The sequence below is a fragment of the Nicotiana tabacum genome, chromosome 23, assembly GCF_000715075.1.
Source record: "Nicotiana tabacum cultivar K326 chromosome 23, ASM71507v2, whole genome shotgun sequence".
NCBI lineage: Eukaryota > Viridiplantae > Streptophyta > Magnoliopsida > Solanales > Solanaceae > Nicotiana > Nicotiana tabacum.
Genome location: NC_134102.1, coordinates 86,563,238 through 86,580,776, shown reverse-complemented (window position 1 = coordinate 86,580,776; position 17,539 = coordinate 86,563,238). Strand labels below are relative to the sequence as shown.

The 17,539-nt window shown below is 34.9% G+C and overlaps 1 protein-coding gene across 1 annotated transcript; it reads right to left on the bottom strand.

The window, feature by feature from the left end:
- Positions 1-13,162: 13,162 nt before the first annotated feature.
- On the bottom strand, positions 13,163-16,634 carry LOC107791151 (indole-3-pyruvate monooxygenase YUCCA6). Its single transcript, XM_016613165.2, has 4 exons — positions 15,390-16,634; positions 14,239-14,487; positions 13,724-13,846; positions 13,163-13,628 (listed from the first exon to the last, which is right to left on the bottom strand). The coding sequence occupies exons 1-4, from the start codon at positions 16,077-16,079 to the stop codon at positions 13,455-13,457; spliced, it is 1,236 nt and encodes a 411-aa protein (XP_016468651.2). The 5' UTR covers positions 16,080-16,634; the 3' UTR covers positions 13,163-13,454.
- Between the last annotated feature and the right edge of the window lie 905 nt (positions 16,635-17,539).

Genomic DNA, 17,539 nt, shown 5'->3' with positions numbered 1-17,539 from the left:
GGTCAGAAAAGTAGAAATCTGGTGACCTTGGCTTTCAGCCGGTCAAGAGCCAAACAGAATAAAATAGTAAACAAATACAGAGTAGAAACCTCAATTTTTAGTGAGAGTTTTTTAGTGACTTTGCGTCTGTTCAAAAGAGGGAAAGGGAATGGGTTTATATAGTGGTAAAAATCACCACATAAGTAAGGAAATACAAACAATCAGACCATAAAAGGAAAGAAGAACACATAAATCAATTTAAAATCAAATTAGGAGAATAAGTCGGTAAACCCTAGTTTTTTTAGGAAAAATAAATATCAATGGAATATACGCAGAAACGGTAACATAGGATGAATAGAGACATAAATAGTACTAAAAGTCGGAGAATCGAACCAATTTTGGTCCGTTTTGAAGAAATCTGAAAACCCTAGTTTTAGGGTAAGTAAGAATCGACAGAAAATACACAGATATTTGTACCCATAATTGAACAAAGGATAAATATAGACAAAATAGCAGAAAGGTCAAGGAGTTGAACCAATTTTGGTTCGATCTTGATGAGATCTGCTTGACATGTTTAGGTAAGCAGTATAGAAGAGTAACCAGTACCAGGGAAAGGCCGCACACATTGATAAACAGTGAATTCAAATTGCAGCTGCTAAAACATCACTTAATGACAGCCCAACTTAGAATGAAACAACAAGATGACTCTCATAGGAGTGACAGGAAATTTGCAATGGGAGATTAGGCGTACTTGAAGGTCCAACCTTACAAACAGGTTCCCCTATCGACTCAACCATTTCACAAACTGGCTACTAAGTACTTTGGCCTTTTTCAAATCATTAAAAAGGTGGGGTTAGTAGCCTATATGCTTCTTTTTCCTCCCTTAGTCAAAATATATCCTACTGTTCATGTGCCCCTAACGAAAAAATGCTATGAAGTACCAGCTCAAATCTCATATCCTCATGTCACTGATATTGCTAGCCCGCATTGTCTAGATCCTGAATCTATTCTACAAAGGAGGATGGTAAAGAAGGGTAATAAGGCAGTCACACAAGTGTTAGTCAAATGGACAGGTTTATCAGCACATCATGCTACTTGGAAATACTTTACGGTGCTCAAGACTAGATTTACAGCCCTCGATCCTTGTGGTCAAGGATCTTCTGCAGAGGGAGTATCGATACACAAATATAGCTTTACAACTATAGCTTCCGAAATCCTGTTACAATTAGTTACATAAGTGCCATGTCAGCAGAGTTGTTAGTTGTTAGTTAGAGTAGTTACGATAATTAGTAAATGTGTTAGCTAGAAGAGAAGAGGGAATCAACTAAATTGTGTAAACTTGTATAAATCAATGTATCTTACATATTACAATAATCAATATACATATATTATAACTTCTCTCTCAAATCCTCTCATTTCTCTCAAATTCATCTTCTTCTTCCTCTACCATTGCTGACTCTTTCGAGTCTCTCAGTAAAGCTTCTAGCTCAGCTTCTTAGTCCTTGAATTCTTCAGTGAATTTTTTCAATTAAGCTAACATTGGTATCAGAGCCGATCGTCCTCAACAAGCATGGATAAAGGCACTCGATCAACTGAAAATTTGACTGAAGAACCAGGAGATCTTCGTGAATTGATGCAAAAATAAATAGCAGATGTTGGAGATCTGTCATGGGAAGTCACCAATCAGAAACACCTAGATCAAACTATGCTTGAACTAAAGGAGCAGATCGAAGAGACAAAACTCCAATATTAAAAATAGGTGAGCCATCTGATGAAAGGTCACAAAGGGAAAGAAGTCCTGCTAGCTATAATCATCCTAATTCCAATTTTTCAAGATGATCAAGGATGGAATTTTTGAGGTTCAATGGAGATGACCTAAAATCTTGGTTGTTCAAGATTGAGCAGTTCTTCTCTGTGGAGAAGGTTCTTGCTGAAGAGAAGATAGAAGTGGTTGTGATGCAGTTGGAAGGGAAAGCTATCCAGTGGCATTTGTCATTTATGAGATACAGACAATATTTGCAACCAGCTACATGGACTAAATACGTGATAGCTATGATTGAAAGATTTGGGGTGGACTTTGATGACCCAATGGAGGAGATCAAAAAGGTCAAACAAGCTGGTAGTGCAAGAGACTACCAAGCTATGTTCGAGAGGAATCTTACCAGGGTTAATTTGTCACAAAAAAATGCAATTAGCTATTTTCTTGGTGGTTTGAAACATGAATTAAATATTACAGTGAAGTTGACAAATCCCACCGCTTTGTCTCAAGTCTACAAAACTACTAGAATGCATGAGGCCTACTTAGCATCCATCAGACTACCTATACCAGCAAGCAGTAACCAAAGAAGTATGACAAGAAGGTCTGCAGACCAAAGAAGTAGCAGCAGCACATTATTACCAACTCCCAACTCTGGTAATATTGTAGGCCTTGTGGCTTCCATAGGATTCAGTAGAAGGACCTTATGTCTGGATGAGATGAATGAGAGGACGTCTAAAGGACTGTGCTACTTTAGCAATGAGAAGTATGTACTTGGTCACGTGCGTAAGAAGCTGAAGCAACTGCATCATCTGGAATTAGAATAACAAGATGAAGAACAATACCAAGAAGAAGAGATATGTCATGACCCAAAATCCATATGACCGGCACCCAACACACTACCCGACCCGAGTGAACCAAACCATATGATGCACCCAAATCATATGCATGAAAATCAGTTTAACTGCGGAAGCTCCTTGAAAATCATATACATTTTCAAGTTAAATGATAAAATATTTTCCAATTCAAAATTACACATGATGTCTTTCATGATAATAACAATGAGACTAAGTAAAATAAATATACTTTTATGTATGTCGTGTACAACCCCGTTATTACAACCTTTCATAACTATCTATGGAGCCTCTATATCAAAGAATAGAATCAACTGTTAGAGTAGTTCCAACAAAAGAAAATAAGGAAGAACATGATAGCTACCACGAAATAAAAGTGGTTCTTCATAATACCTTGGAAAGAGAGTCATCCTGACCTGACCACATGTCATGTATTATATATCATCCTAAAATATGTAAAGGAAGAAGGGGCCTAAGGGCTGAGTAGACCACAACGGTACTTAATTAGTGTCATAGACTCTCTCAACTTAAGTTTTTTGGACAAACTTTATAAAAATAATGCACCTATATTTGATATAAAACGATAAGAAATTTTATCAATTCACGACCCTTGTTATTTTAAATAACAACCGAGTGAGATATAACCCACAATATAAACTTTTAAAATATTTTTCATCAATCCAAAATTTTGGATAAAATCGTACAAAATCATTCCATTTGTTTTAAGTCATCGAAATCACTTATGGCTCCTTAGGCCTAAACATAAGGAAATCATCCTTACCTTTCACTGGGAGTATTATATCATCACCGACACAAGAAGGTCAATTAGGTTATGTACCTAGCGGCAAGTATCATATACCCTACTTGCTCAGGTCGTCTCATCGTAGTGCCGTACGAATCGACTCAACCATGCTAATAATAGTACAAAATAGTACTCTCTCGAGGGAGAGCACTCTGCCATAGTCTATTCCACAAAGTGGCCATCTACGCCTACACCGGCACGTGTAGTTTCATGACAGCGAACATGATATATCCGAAGTCAATCTCGGTGAACACAAGTAACTCCCAAAACATTTAATACTTAAAAATAGATTCATAGTATAGTAGCCTCAAATGATCTATTTTTATCAAATCATAGCATTTATAGAAAATATAAATCCTTTGAACAAAATTTAAATAAATAATCTTTTACATGCTAAAGCCTTTAGCAATTTAGCATAAATCTTTAAAAGATACCACAAGTACTATTTTGTTCGTCAATTTCCAAAAGAAATACTTTCCATAAAAACTTATCTTTAGCACTCAAATATGCATACTCTTGTCAATACGTACGTTTTGATAAAAACTTATAGCATTTACCATGAGTGTCACTTTTCCAACAAGATTTAAAATAAAATTTTATAAAACAAAATGACACTACATATGCAACATAATATTCTAGTACATGGAGACATCCGTACTTGTTTGTACCCACAAGCACGAAAGCACATTTACAAACAACTTAAGTATTAACTCGAAACATGCTTTTAGAGAAAGTCCCTCAAGAAGAGTAAGTTTTAATCAACTTACCTCGTTTTTGCTTTATTAACATTCACAAGCTTTCAGTCCTCCTCCATCATTCCAATATTGATTAAACTGCTCAACATCACTAACAAGTCTATATCTACAATTAGATATCCTAATTACATCAAAATATGACCTAAGATATTGATCAACATCCATATATGGCTCACAAGTTGCCTACAAGCCTCCAACAACTCAAATCGCCAAATAGTTTTACATGCTAGACCATTCAACTTCATTCTTATGTTTTAATACCCATTCGAAGTCATTAATAATACTACATCAATTGTTCATTGCCACCAAATTACTATTCATCGTCTTCCATAATCAACACTTGCAAAATATACAATTCGGGTGATTACTTAGTTGATCACTTCCATCTTTTGCTAACAATTATTTCCATAGGTTCATTGTATTCATAAATTTCATCGTCAAGATTACCATTCATCTTCTCTCTTATTTTCTCAAAAGTACTATTCATGCCGTGAACTAGACTTTTATAATCTAATCTTTCAACCATTAAAACTTATAACAAATGCTTCAAATACTTCTAACTACTCATAATAAATGAGTTTGAAGCATTGGACATACCTCTAGTATATCAATCTTGAAATATCACAATTTTGGTGATTTTTATGTTCTTGAGGATTTGATGAAGAAATCTAGTATTTGGATGTAATAATAATGTTAGAACTCATGTACATTGAGTTATAATCAACCTAAAATATCATTAACAACTTACCTTGGATGATTGGACTTGATTTGAGCTCAAAATCGCCCCTTCACCTCAAGAACCCTAACCCCCAAATACTTAAAATACTCCTCTCCCCCGACCTTGTATTTACATGCCTAGATTTCTGAGTTTCGGATGCGGCCCTGGATGCTTCGCATCCCCACTTCACTCATCTATGAAGCTCGGATGCGGTCATGGACGCTATGGCAGTACTTCACTGCTAGCCTCTCTTTCGGACGCGGCCTCGGATGCTTCGCATCTGCACGCTCCTCCGCCAGCCTTTGGTAATTTAGTCATAACTTCTCGTAGGAATATCTAAATGGCAAACGATTTGATGCGTTAGAAACTAGACTCGATGATATTTTATTTTATAGGTTTTACATCACATAAATATATATATATATATATATATATATATATATATATATATATATATATATATATATATATATATATATATATATATATATATATATATATATATATATATATATATATATATAAATTTTGGTCTTGTGCGTACTCATTTGAAACTTTAGTCCATCGTGTAATTTCCAACTTGACTTAGACTTAGGGTTCTCCTTAGACCCCACATCACTTATAATATGCCTTGTATACTTATTATATCCAATTGATATCCATCAAATTAATAGTCCTCGTCTGCATATAAAATAATATAATTAGCGCATATTAACTTTTTTAATAGCGCTTAAGTACTTTAAAATTTTCCGGGGTGCTACTAGATACCTGATGATATGAACCAACAAAGCTTGGAGATAACTCAACATCTAGAACAAATAAAAATTTATATTCATGCCTTGAATGGATCATTGGGTTACAGAACATTAGGAGTAACTGGCTACCATTCAAGAAAGCCACTGCATATCCCGGTAGACACTGGGAGTTCTCATAACTTTATTGATCCAGAGTTGGTAGAGAAGCTACAATGCCCTATCATGTCAACTACCCCTCAATTGGTGGCTGCAGCTAATGGAAACATGATGAAAGTTGACAAAGTATGCATAATTTCTTAGTTGCTACAAGGAGCTGAATTCTGTAATGAGTTCTTACTTTTACCTTTGGGGTCTTATGGAGTAGTATTGGGAGTCCAATGGTTGCTAACTTTGGGTGACATCAAGATGAATTTCAGAACTCTTACTATGGAGTTCTACTATCAGGGGAGAAAGCATGTCCTCAGAAGATCTCGAAGGTTAATATTATCTTCTAGTGCTGGGAAGATAACCAGAATATCAGGTAACCATTAATCTCAACTCTGTATGATTCAAATAGTACCTTCTATGTGTAATGAGTTGCAATGGTATTTATTAGAATCTAAAGGGGAACTTAATCAAGATCCTAGAATGTTTGTCTTATTGAATGAGTTTAAGGAATTGTTTGATGAACCTACAACACTACCACCTTTTAGAGGGTTATTTGATCATAGAATTGTACTATATAATGGAACTGAACCAATAAACAAGAGGTCTTACAGATATCCTTCAGTAAAAAAGGATGTGATTGAGTCCTTGGTCAAACAAATGTTAGAGCAAGGGATAGTACAACCAAGTTGTAGTCCTTTTGTTGCCCATGTGGTTTTAGTTGGTAAAAAGGATGGTACATGGAGGTTATGTGTAGATTATAGAGATTTAAACAAACATACTATGAAGAACAAATTCACCATACCAGTGGTGGAGGATTTGTTAAATGAACTACTAGGATCAAAAATCTTTTCAAAGATAGATTTAAGAACTGGTTATCACCAACTAAGAATGGCAACAGAAGATGTACCAAAAAGTGCATTTAGGACTCACTCATGTCACTATGAATACCTAGTGATGCCCTTTGGGTTGTCAAATGCTCCAGCTACAATCCAAGGCTTGATGAACTCAATTTTCCATACTTTCCTTAGGATATATATGTTGGTATTCTTTGATGATATTCTAATCTACAACAAAAGTATGGAAGACCATTTGAATCATCTCATATCAGTGTTCCAAAAAATGGAAAAGCATAAGTTCTTTGCCAAGAAGAGTAAATGTTTCTTTGGAGTTTAGAGGATAAAATACTTGGGTCATGTTATTACCGAGAAAGGAGTATCAACTAATTCTTAAAAGGTTAAAGCTGTAAGAAACTAGCCTTCTCTTACTACTGTTAATCAATTAAGGGGATTCCTTGGTCTAGCTAGTTATTATAGAAGATTCATACAAGGATTTGGCATCGTATGCAAACCCTTAACAGATCTTCTGAAGAAAGATGGATTCAAGTGGTCACCTACAACATCTGTTAGTTTTGATCAGTTGAAGGAAGCTTTAACCAAAACTCCTGTCCTAACCTTACCAAATATCAGTAAAACTTTTATTGTAGAGACAGATGCCAGTGGATATGGAATAGGGACTATTCTTATGTAACAAGGACATCCTATATCCTTCATCAGTAAAGCACTTTCACCTAGACATACAGCTCTCTCAGTCTATGATAGAGAATTATTAGCTATAGTTCATACTGTAACCAAATGGCCACAGTACTTGCTTGGTCAGAAGTTTGTCATCAGAACTGACCATAAAGCCTTAAAGTTCTTAATGGAGCAGAAGTTGCCCACAAACTCTTAATTGATGTAGCTGGAAAAGTTGATGCCATTTGACTATATCATAGAATACAAGATAGGAAGCACCACCAAAGTAGAAGATGCTCTTTCAAGAGTATCTGGGACTGAACTATTTGCTCTGGTGATTTCTACTACAAGTTCAGACTTAATGCGAGCCATAACTCTCAGTTGGGATGCAGACCCTGACTTGAAGGCCCTAATTGAACAGTTACAAGCCAATCCTACAACTCACCCTCACTTCACTTGGTATACTATCCAACTGAGAAGGAAAGGAAAATTAGTGGTAGGAAAGGATCAACAAGTGAGGAAAGATATCATCACTCTGTGGCATTCCACACCACAAGGAGGATATTCTGGTATTGAAGCAACACTGAAGAGAATAATGACACTCTTCTATTGGAAGAAAATAAGGAATGATGTGAAAACCTTTATGCAGAACTGTGATACTTGCCAAAGAAGTAAAGCTGACTTGCAGCTTATCCTGGTCTCCTACAACTACTCCCCATACCTGATGTGGTTTGGTCTCAAATCAGGATGGACTTCAAAAATCTCATGGCTATGAAGTCATACTGGTGATAGTGGATAGGCTAAGAAAATATGGCCACTTCATTCCTTTAAAGCACCCTTATACAGCTCAGTATTTAGCTAAGGTGTTCTTGGACACCATATTCAAGCTACATGGCTTTTTAGAATCCATTGTCAGTGATAACGATGCAGTTTTTCTGAGTTCTTTCTGGCAGGAACTCTTTTCCATACATGGTGTACAGTTACATACTTCCTCAGCTTGCCGGCCTCAATCTGATGGTCAAACTGAGGTCTTGAGTAGGTGCTTAGAAACCCATTTAAGATGCTTTTGTAATGAGGAAACTATTGACTGGTTTTCATACCTAGCTATGGTAGAATATTGGTATAATACATCTTACCACTCTGCTATGAAAACTACTCCATATGAGGCACTCTATGAAAGACCACCTTCCCTACACTTGCCTTACTTACCAGGTGAATCTGCATCAGCTGATGTTGATCACACATTAATAAACAGAGAATTCAAACTGCATCTGCTAAAACATCAATTAATGAGAGCCAACTTAGAATGAAACAACAAGCTGACTCTTATAGGAGTGACATGCAATTTGCAATGGGAGATTGGGTGTACTTGAAGGTCCAACCTTACAAATAGGTTACCCTATCGACTCAACCATTTCGCAAACTGGCTGCTAAGTACTATGACCCTTTTCAGATCATTAAAAGGGTAGGGTCAGTAGCGTATACGTTTATTTTTCCTCCCTCGGTCAAAATACATCCTACTGTTCATGTGTCCCTATTGAAAAAAATGCTATGAAGTACTAGCTCAAATCTCATATCCTCTTGTCACTGATATTGCTAGCCCACATTATCCAGATCCTGAATCTATTCTACAAATGAGGATGGTAAAGAAGGGTAATAAGGCAGCCGCACAAGTGTTAGTCAAATGGGCAGGTTTATCAGCATATCATGCTACTTGGGAATACTTTATTGTGCTCAAGACTAGATTTCTAGCCTTCGATCCTTGTGGTCAAGGATCTTCTATAAGGGGGAGTATCGATACATAAATATAGCTTTCGAAGTTCTGATACAGTTAGTTACATAAGTGCCACGTCAGCAGAGTTGTTAGTTGTTAGTTAGAGTAGTTATGGTAGTTAGTAAATCTGTTAGCTAGAAGAGAAGAGGGAATCAACTGAATTGAGTGAACTTGTCTAAATCAATGTATCTTATGTATTACAATCATCAATATACATATATTATAACTTCTCTCTCAAATCTTCTCATTTCTCTCAAATTCATCTTTTTCTTCCTCCACGATTGCTGACTCTTTCGAGCTTCTCAGTAAAGCTCCTAGCTCAGCTGCTTAGTCCTCGAATTCTTCAGTGAATTCCTGTAATTAAGCTAACATGTAACAAGTCAGACAACCCAGTTTTTATCGATCCTCAATGCAGATAACGAATAGGGAAAATCAAAAAGAAAAAGAAAAAAAAAAGTTAGACAACTAGTTCGCCTGGTGGCAGGATTGAGGCAATCAGGTGTTGAGTAGGGGTGGGTATTCGGTACTTCGGTTCGGTATTTAAAAATTTTGGTTCAGTATTTGGTTTATCAATTGTGTATATTAAATACCGTACCAAAGTAGTTCGGTATGGTTCGGTATTTCTTACTTTAGTTCGGTACGATTTCTCTTTGATACATTAACAGAATAGATGATATAAATGGAGTGGATTGGACGTTTGGACACGATGTACTAAGCTAGTTGCTGCCTGCTAAAAGAATTCATGTTTGATATGATATTTGGAAGAAATAGAGTAACGGCAAAAGTGCAAAACCAACATTCCAAGCATCTGCCATCTATGATCTAACAGGCATCAACAAAAATCAGCCAACTAACAAAAGTATGAAACAGAGCATACAAGACATTGCATCTTCCTCATCTCCTTCCCTTAATTACGATGAAATATTACAAATCCCCTTCTTCCTATGGTAAAAGTAAGGAAGAGTTAGGGCGAAGACCTTAAACCTCAGACCATGAGCAAACAAGCAGTCGCCGCCGAGGAGAGGAGTCGTCGTCGCCGAGGTCATGAAGCTATTGTAGTCATGAGTCGTGAATCAGCAGCAACCAAGCAAAGTTGAAATTTTTGAGAGAAGTCTAGGTTAGAAAATAAAAAGGGAAATGGGGTAAGAGCAGATACTGCTCGTAAGTCTGCCTCTAAGGGATTAGGGAATTAGGGGTCTTAGGGTGTGGGCTTAGGCTTATTGGGCTGGAAAATAAAAATAAAGTTGGGCTTGGACTAAAATATTTCGGTATACCAAAATACCGTAATATCAAAAACCCAATAGCGAATACCGTACCGAACTACCGCAATTTCTGTACCAAAATATATCGAAATACCGAAAAAATCGAAACTGAAATACCAAATTAATTCGGTTCGGAATTTAATTTTTCGAATTTTATGCACACCCCTAATGTTGAGTACGGCTCTCAAGTGTTGGATCGTAACAGTCAAGCGAGTTGTAATTGATTGAATCTCAAGCTTGACATACTAAGTCAACCTTAGCACAATATTATGAGTCATAGAACCACAATTAGTTAGTCAGACATCAAAATCCGAATGGTCGGAAAGACTTTGTAGACAAATGAACTAATTAAAAGCCAATACGAGCCATTAGCTGGCTTATCGAAGAATTGTTTTTTTCCAGTTTACTAATGAATTTATATTTCTTTTCCTTTTCTTCACTAAGTGCCTAATTTTTGTTGGAAATTAGAGATCGGACTGAGTGATACATGGCATATTAGGTAACATACAAAGAGAGGCACATTAAGTGGTGTTGATACTATTTTTTCTATCACTTTAACCGAAAGGCATTCTCATTCTATATTTAGATTAGCATAACTACATTAGCTCAAGGCAAAAGGAAAGATATATTGATTTGTCGAAGGAGAATTAAAGACTAGTTGTATGTTGGTTGTAATTATTAGCCTAGGGATATAAATAGGATCCCGCAAAGCTATTAACAAAAGAAAAGCTAAGATCTTGACATTTTTATCACCCTATTAACTTTTGCTTGCCTAGCCTTTGTTTAGTAAGTAAATATTACTATTATTTCTTTAATGTGAAATCAAAAAGCTTTTGATTGTTCACACTATGTGGTTGTAGTTGGTGTGTACAATTTGATCGCCTCTAATGATTCTAGTTTTAGTCATTTATTGTTACGATTTTTCCAAGAAATACATCTAAAATAAACTACAACATTTGTTTCCTATTCAAACAAAACACTACTTTGAGAGAAGGAAGTCTAGATTGAAACTAACATGTATAATATGGAAAATATTTCCAAAAAGAAAGGACTATAAGTAGGAAAAGCCACGAAGAGTTGTTTTCAGAAAATAGTAGTAACTTGAATTGGCATGGTAGTCAAACCAAAGTTTGATCCTGCACCGTATTGTTTTGTCAACGAACAAAAAAAAAGGGTACAATTAGATGAAGAAAGAAGATTCTACCAATAAATGTCTATTTTGTTTTTTATTTCATTATGATTGATGAATGAATAGATATTCTGAATTTGGGATTCAAACTAACCGAAAGGAAGCTTAAGTATTTACCGAGTTTAATTTATTTGCAACCCCCCCCCCCCAGGTTTATTTACTTTGATCCTGATTCTTCAAAATCTTGTACTTCTCTTTATCATGATCTGCAGATTTTTATTTAGGGACATATATTTGAAACTTGAAAAAATAATATTTGAAATTGTGTTGAAAATTAGTTTTTGGAAGTTGGGGTTGTGTTTCGACACGTATTTTATTTGAAAAAAGTTGAAGTTTTGTGAGTGAAAGAAAAAATTTCACCCAAAAACTGTCCTAAACCAGGATTTGGGAATTTTAAATTTTTTTTTTTCAAAAACTAATCAAATTTCATGAACAAACATGTTTTTAATTATTATTTTTTATAAAAAAAAAAATAGCCACAATTCATGTCCAAATGGGTAGTTATTCTTTTTTTTTCTTTTGTCATAAAATTGCTTTTGCATAATTAGCTACCTCGTTTTGAATTTCGTTCTTTTCATTAATAATAAATACCACTAATAGCATATAAGCAAGATTTTTAATAAGCAATGTCAATATTTGAAAAAGTAACGTGTCGTGTGTGTGTGTGTGTGTGTGTGTGTATATATATATATATATATATATATATATATATATATATATATATATATATATATATATATATATATATATAATAAAAAATCCGAGGAAGCGATATCACGTGACACCACTTCGTCAAAATTTTACTTCAGCTAATATGATGGTAATATTATTACTTTTTCATGAGGCATAAGGTCTTAGCCCTATTCTATGACCGTGAAAGGATTGCCAAATTTGAATTTTGAATTATAGTGTGATTGTTTTAATTTACAAATTAACAAAAATTAAGGCGTATTCTGAAAGCAACTAATCAGCAAATTATATGTTGCTTTGTTCTCAATTCTGTATCAAAAGGTCTTTACTTACGAATAGGGGACCATTTCAATATGATTTGAGGATTGCAAAAGGTCCATTATATTGTTTATTATATTTGAAAAGGAAATACATGTGACTTGTAACAATGTTTTTAAAAAATTCAATTAGGAAAAAAGAAAGAGAGAGAGAGGGAGAATATTATTTATTTTTCATGATCATGGCTCATTATTCTATTCATACAAAATAAATATCATGCTTTTCCAGACAAATTAATGGAATAATTGTACTATACTAATTCTTAACTTTTTGAGGAATTTTTCATCAGAATTGTGATTGATCAATATTTTTTTTCAATCATTCAGTTTTTATTTGTATCTTTCTTGAATTAGATTTTGTAGAAGCAGATCAATCAATTAAACCAAGTGGTCCTAACTACTAGTTGGAGTAGGGAAATCATATCAACAGAGCAGAATTGGCAGAAACTCATAAAGATGGTGAACAGGTCTCTGATCATTAGGAATTTTGGTACGTAAATTTCGCCATCATATTTAATTATATACTCCCTCTACATTTCCTCTCCCTACAACACCAAAATCCTATTTGGAAACTCACGAACCTCACAATTCTACCAATAACAATAAAAGGAGGGAAAATAGAAAAATAATCTTTTTTTTGTTGTGTTGTCATAAACCAAAAAACCCATGTGAATATTAGCAATCTAACACTCATATAACCAAACCAAGAAAGAAAGAAAGAAAAAAGCCTAGCTCTTCTTTTTGCCACCTAAGAATGGCATACCTAATAATTAATAAGAGAAAATTGGCAAAAAAATGTACAAGATGTATACACTAGATTTTGATGATGAATGAATCCCCACAAAACCAAGGCAGTTGTTGATCTTCTTTTCCTCTTTCACCTTGTCGTTCGAAAACTTGTTTAGGTACCAACACTAGTAATCTTTCTTTTGTAGTCAACATTTTTTATATTTTTAGCCAAAAAGTGTGAATGTCTTGTGCAATTTTCTTGGCATCCATGGAAGCACCAAGCAAACCACGTTTAGTGAACCCCACTGCATAAAGCCCACACTCTCCTTTCCACCCATTGGGAAATGGCCTTTTTGGTAGACCATCTTTCTCTGAGAACATCTCTCTTTCCTGGCAACCAAACAAAACAAAACCCTTTAATTTTCTCTATTGTGACTTCTTTGAACACATCCCTAACAATCAAGAAAACTAATTAAAGTGACTACCTTTAGCCAAGAGGGCACATTGCTTTTGTAACCAGTTGCCAAGATTATTGCATCAAAATTTTCCGTTTGCCCATTCTCAAATTCCACCTTTTGATATTTCAATGCCCTAATTCCAGGACATACCTACACATTTGTAAATAAGAAAATTTTAATAACATATATAACATGATCATATATAGGGTTAAAGTCCTATTTATTTGATTAATTCCAAAGTCCATTACAACCTAATTAAGTTCATTGATAAGGGTAGGGGGACGGGTAATTAATTTGAAATGGTGCTAGTAGGATAGGTAAGTAAAGTATTTGATAAGTGAATTGTTGGGGCAAAGCTGGAGAATTTGTCTCACTGTTTGTGGAATATTTTGCAATGATTGAAAAACCTAAAGATCATGGGATGGATCCCAACAAACATTAAAAATAAAAATAAAAGGTCAAACAAAGTACTGAAAAAAGGTGATTTGATACATAATCCATGATATTTCTTTATCAAAATGCATAGACAAATAGTAACGTACCCTAATGTCTCCGCTTTTAATCTTAGCTAGTGTCCCAACGTCGAGTACCGGTGTTTTTCCGGACAAGTTTTTTAGCTCTAAGGGTCCAATTTCAGGCCGATCCAAGCCGAGTCGAGCTGTGTCGCCGAGCAATAACCGAGATATAATCAACAGAAATCGATCAACAAGTCGTATGGGCAACCACTTTAGTAACCACATCGATAGCCCAAAAGTTGATTTCCCCAGCATCTCTCGTGGTAGGACGTGCACCTAAAATGTTTCAAAAATAAAGACTAAAGTCAAAAACTAATTGTATAAAAAGTTAAAAATAGAAAAAGGTTAAATTACAGAAAATAAAGCATAATTAAAGTTGGGAGATAGTGTTAAAAGATGATGAATGAATTATATTGATGGGAACTTCAACTTGCCATTCTGGAGGAATGGCCAATAACTGGACTTTTCACTTTTAGGTAGGTTGCTAAGAAAAGCTTCCTTTGTGCCAGTGATGAATTTACTGGAATCAATTATTTTTATTTATTATGGAAAACAAAAATCCCACCAATATTGCGCATGCCTGGCAGTTCCAAGAAAGTGAAAAATACACAACCAAGATTTTCTTTTCTTGTTCTTTTTACTTAAATCACCAGCTTTACAAATCATATATTGTTGGAACTTGAACTCACTTCCAACTTTTAACTTTCAGAACTGGCAACAGATGAGAATTTCATTTTATTTTAATTGAAAAAATGGGATCATTTGGACGGCAAACTCCACGAGAAAATAGTAGGGGTACTAAACTAGGGTTTCTCATTGTTTCCACAATAATAGGAAGCTTTTCAAGATTAAACATGTACTGTCTAAAATGGAGAATTTTTCAAAAAGAAAGATTCTGAAGAAAAATAAAAACTAGCGGCGGTTTAGCTTTTCCTAAAATAAGATTGACAGAAAGTTAAGAAATGAAAACCATGTTTCCCCTTATTTTGCATCAACATTTTTCAAAGAGTTGATGAGACAAAAATAAAAAAGTTTGTAATCGATTTGCTTTAATATGTCCCAAAAAAAAAATAAAGGGTAGGCTTTGTTGTTTCTCTTTTTCTTTTCTCTTTTTATTTCCCTTTTAGAGAGTGCTAAGGAAAAGAAAAGAATGAATAAGAGTATGAGTGTTTACTTACAGTATCTCTGACCACAAGTGAAGGGCTTGCATCATGATTACACAGATCCAAACACACCTCCATTCCTGAATTCCCACATCCAACTACCAACACTTTTTTCCCTCTAAATATCTCCCCACTTTTATACAAGCTTGTATGCATTATACTCCCTCCAAATTCCTCCATTCCTTCAATTCTAGGTACCACTGCCTCCGCATTCTCCCCCGTCGCCACGATCAACCATCGGCTAACATACTCCGTTGTTGTTGTCGTCGTCGTCGTCCTTGTTTCTGTCTTTACTCTCCAAAACCCGAGATTCCGGTCATAATTAGCACATACCACGGATTGATTAAAAACAGGCCTAATATCAAACGTCTTGGCATAGTGTTCCAAGTACTTAATAAACTGTTGCTTTGTAGGGTAAGTAGGGAAATCAATAGGAAATGACATGAGTGGTAGTTCACAGAATTGCTTAGGCAAATGAAGACGAAGACGATCATAAGTCTTGAGTTGCCATAAAGAAGCTATGCAATTAGATCTCTCTAATACCAGACTTGGAATTCCCTTTTCTTTTAAACATGCTGCAGCCGCTAATCCAGAAGGCCCTGCTCCTACAATAACTGGCCCCTTAACAAATACACAACTCTTCATTTTGTTCATGAAATAAGGATCATGAGATCTTTTACCTTCTATTTCTCTCAAGTAGTCCATGAAACACACTAGGTAACACAAGTAGTAGTTAAACAAAGGATGAGGATATTAATAGATTTTGAGTGAGTAACTATATCTAACTGTTTCTTGGTTTTTCTTCCTTTTGTTCTATTTCAAGAATTGCGGAATATAGGGAAAACAGCTAAAATTGAGGATACCCATTGGTCAATACAACGTGTTGGTGGTGGTAAAAGAAGATTTGAGAGCTAAAAAACACTTGTGAGTGAGACTAAGTCTCAAATATTATCCAGAAAAATTAGGAGACTGAGCCCCTAAAGAAGTGGAGCGAATTAGGAGATACTTATCCACTTTGTGTGAATGAATTAAGAGTTAAAATCAGCATTCATTCAATCAAATAGAGACACCACACAAAGAGAGAGGGAGTTAATTAATTAGAAAGATGTGGGTAGGAATTAAGGTATAGATATAGATGTGGTGTTAAATGTTTCTACACATTCCTTTTGTTCATAGGAAGAGAAGAAGCAAGAAGAGGAGAGGAGGTGATCAATAAATGAATGAATTGAATTGGATTCAAGAGAATTCACTCTATATATACCGGACACAATGAGAGTTTGAGCAGTAATGGAAGTGGGACACATGCATATATATAGTGTATGTGTGTGTATCGTTATATGCTTGGTGCGTGTGGAGACTACTAAGAAAATTAATTTATATACTGATAGTGATAAAATTGAACCTAAGGATAGTTACATGCAATTATCATTTATATTATCATGTGTATTTAAGTTAAACTCATGATTTATTTGAGCAACAAGACGAAAAAGATAAATAAAAAAATACTAAATAATTTTGTGCAATCTTATACACGTCAGTATATGTGTCATATAAGAGAGTTAAGGGGGCTTATTGGATGTTTAATTAGTACTATTAATGAAATCCTAGAGCAAGTTGAGCTCTTTAGCAAAATCCTAATAATCTTGATTTTTGGATGAGGTAAAAAGTCATTAGATTTTGTTTAATAGGAAATAGGAGTATATCTTAATCAGGAGTTCATTGAATAGAATATGTAGTTGGGTGAGATTCTCAATTGTTAAAAGGGGTAGTTAACTAGTTATGGTTCGCATTGAGTTGGACTGTGCCCGATTGGGCCGGGTGGAACAACAGAATTCCACTCCACTTACAAGTTAAAACCAATATTACCAAATTATTCCATAAACCTAAAGGGGTGATTGACTCAAATGGCCCTTTAAAAGACTAATCTTTAAATATTGTCCCTTTTTTTTTTTTAAGTAGTTAGAAAATGACTCCCCCTGCACACACCCACACACTCATTGCTTGTCAGGGATTTTTCTATCGAATTGGTGAGTTTTATGCTATATTTACTTTATTAATATTGTTAATTGCTCATAAACTCTATCGAGTTGGCATAACTTTGTGATTGTTCAACTATTCACCAAATTCTACCATATTGACATGACTTTTACTACTAAAAAAATAGA

What these genes read in the sequence shown, in the direction of transcription:
- LOC107791151 (XM_016613165.2), bottom strand. Translation starts at nt 16,079, where the DNA reads ATGGACTACTTGAGAGAAATAGAAGGTAAAAGATCTCATGATCCTTAT. An exon ending in CACTTGTGGTCAGAGATACT is followed by an intron (nt 14,488 to 15,389) that starts GTAAGTAAACAC and finishes GAAACATTTTAG; the next exon opens with GTGCACGTCCTACCACGAGA. An exon ending in ATGTGCCCTCTTGGCTAAAG is followed by an intron (nt 13,629 to 13,723) that starts GTAGTCACTTTA and finishes TTTGGTTGCCAG; the next exon opens with GAAAGAGAGATGTTCTCAGA.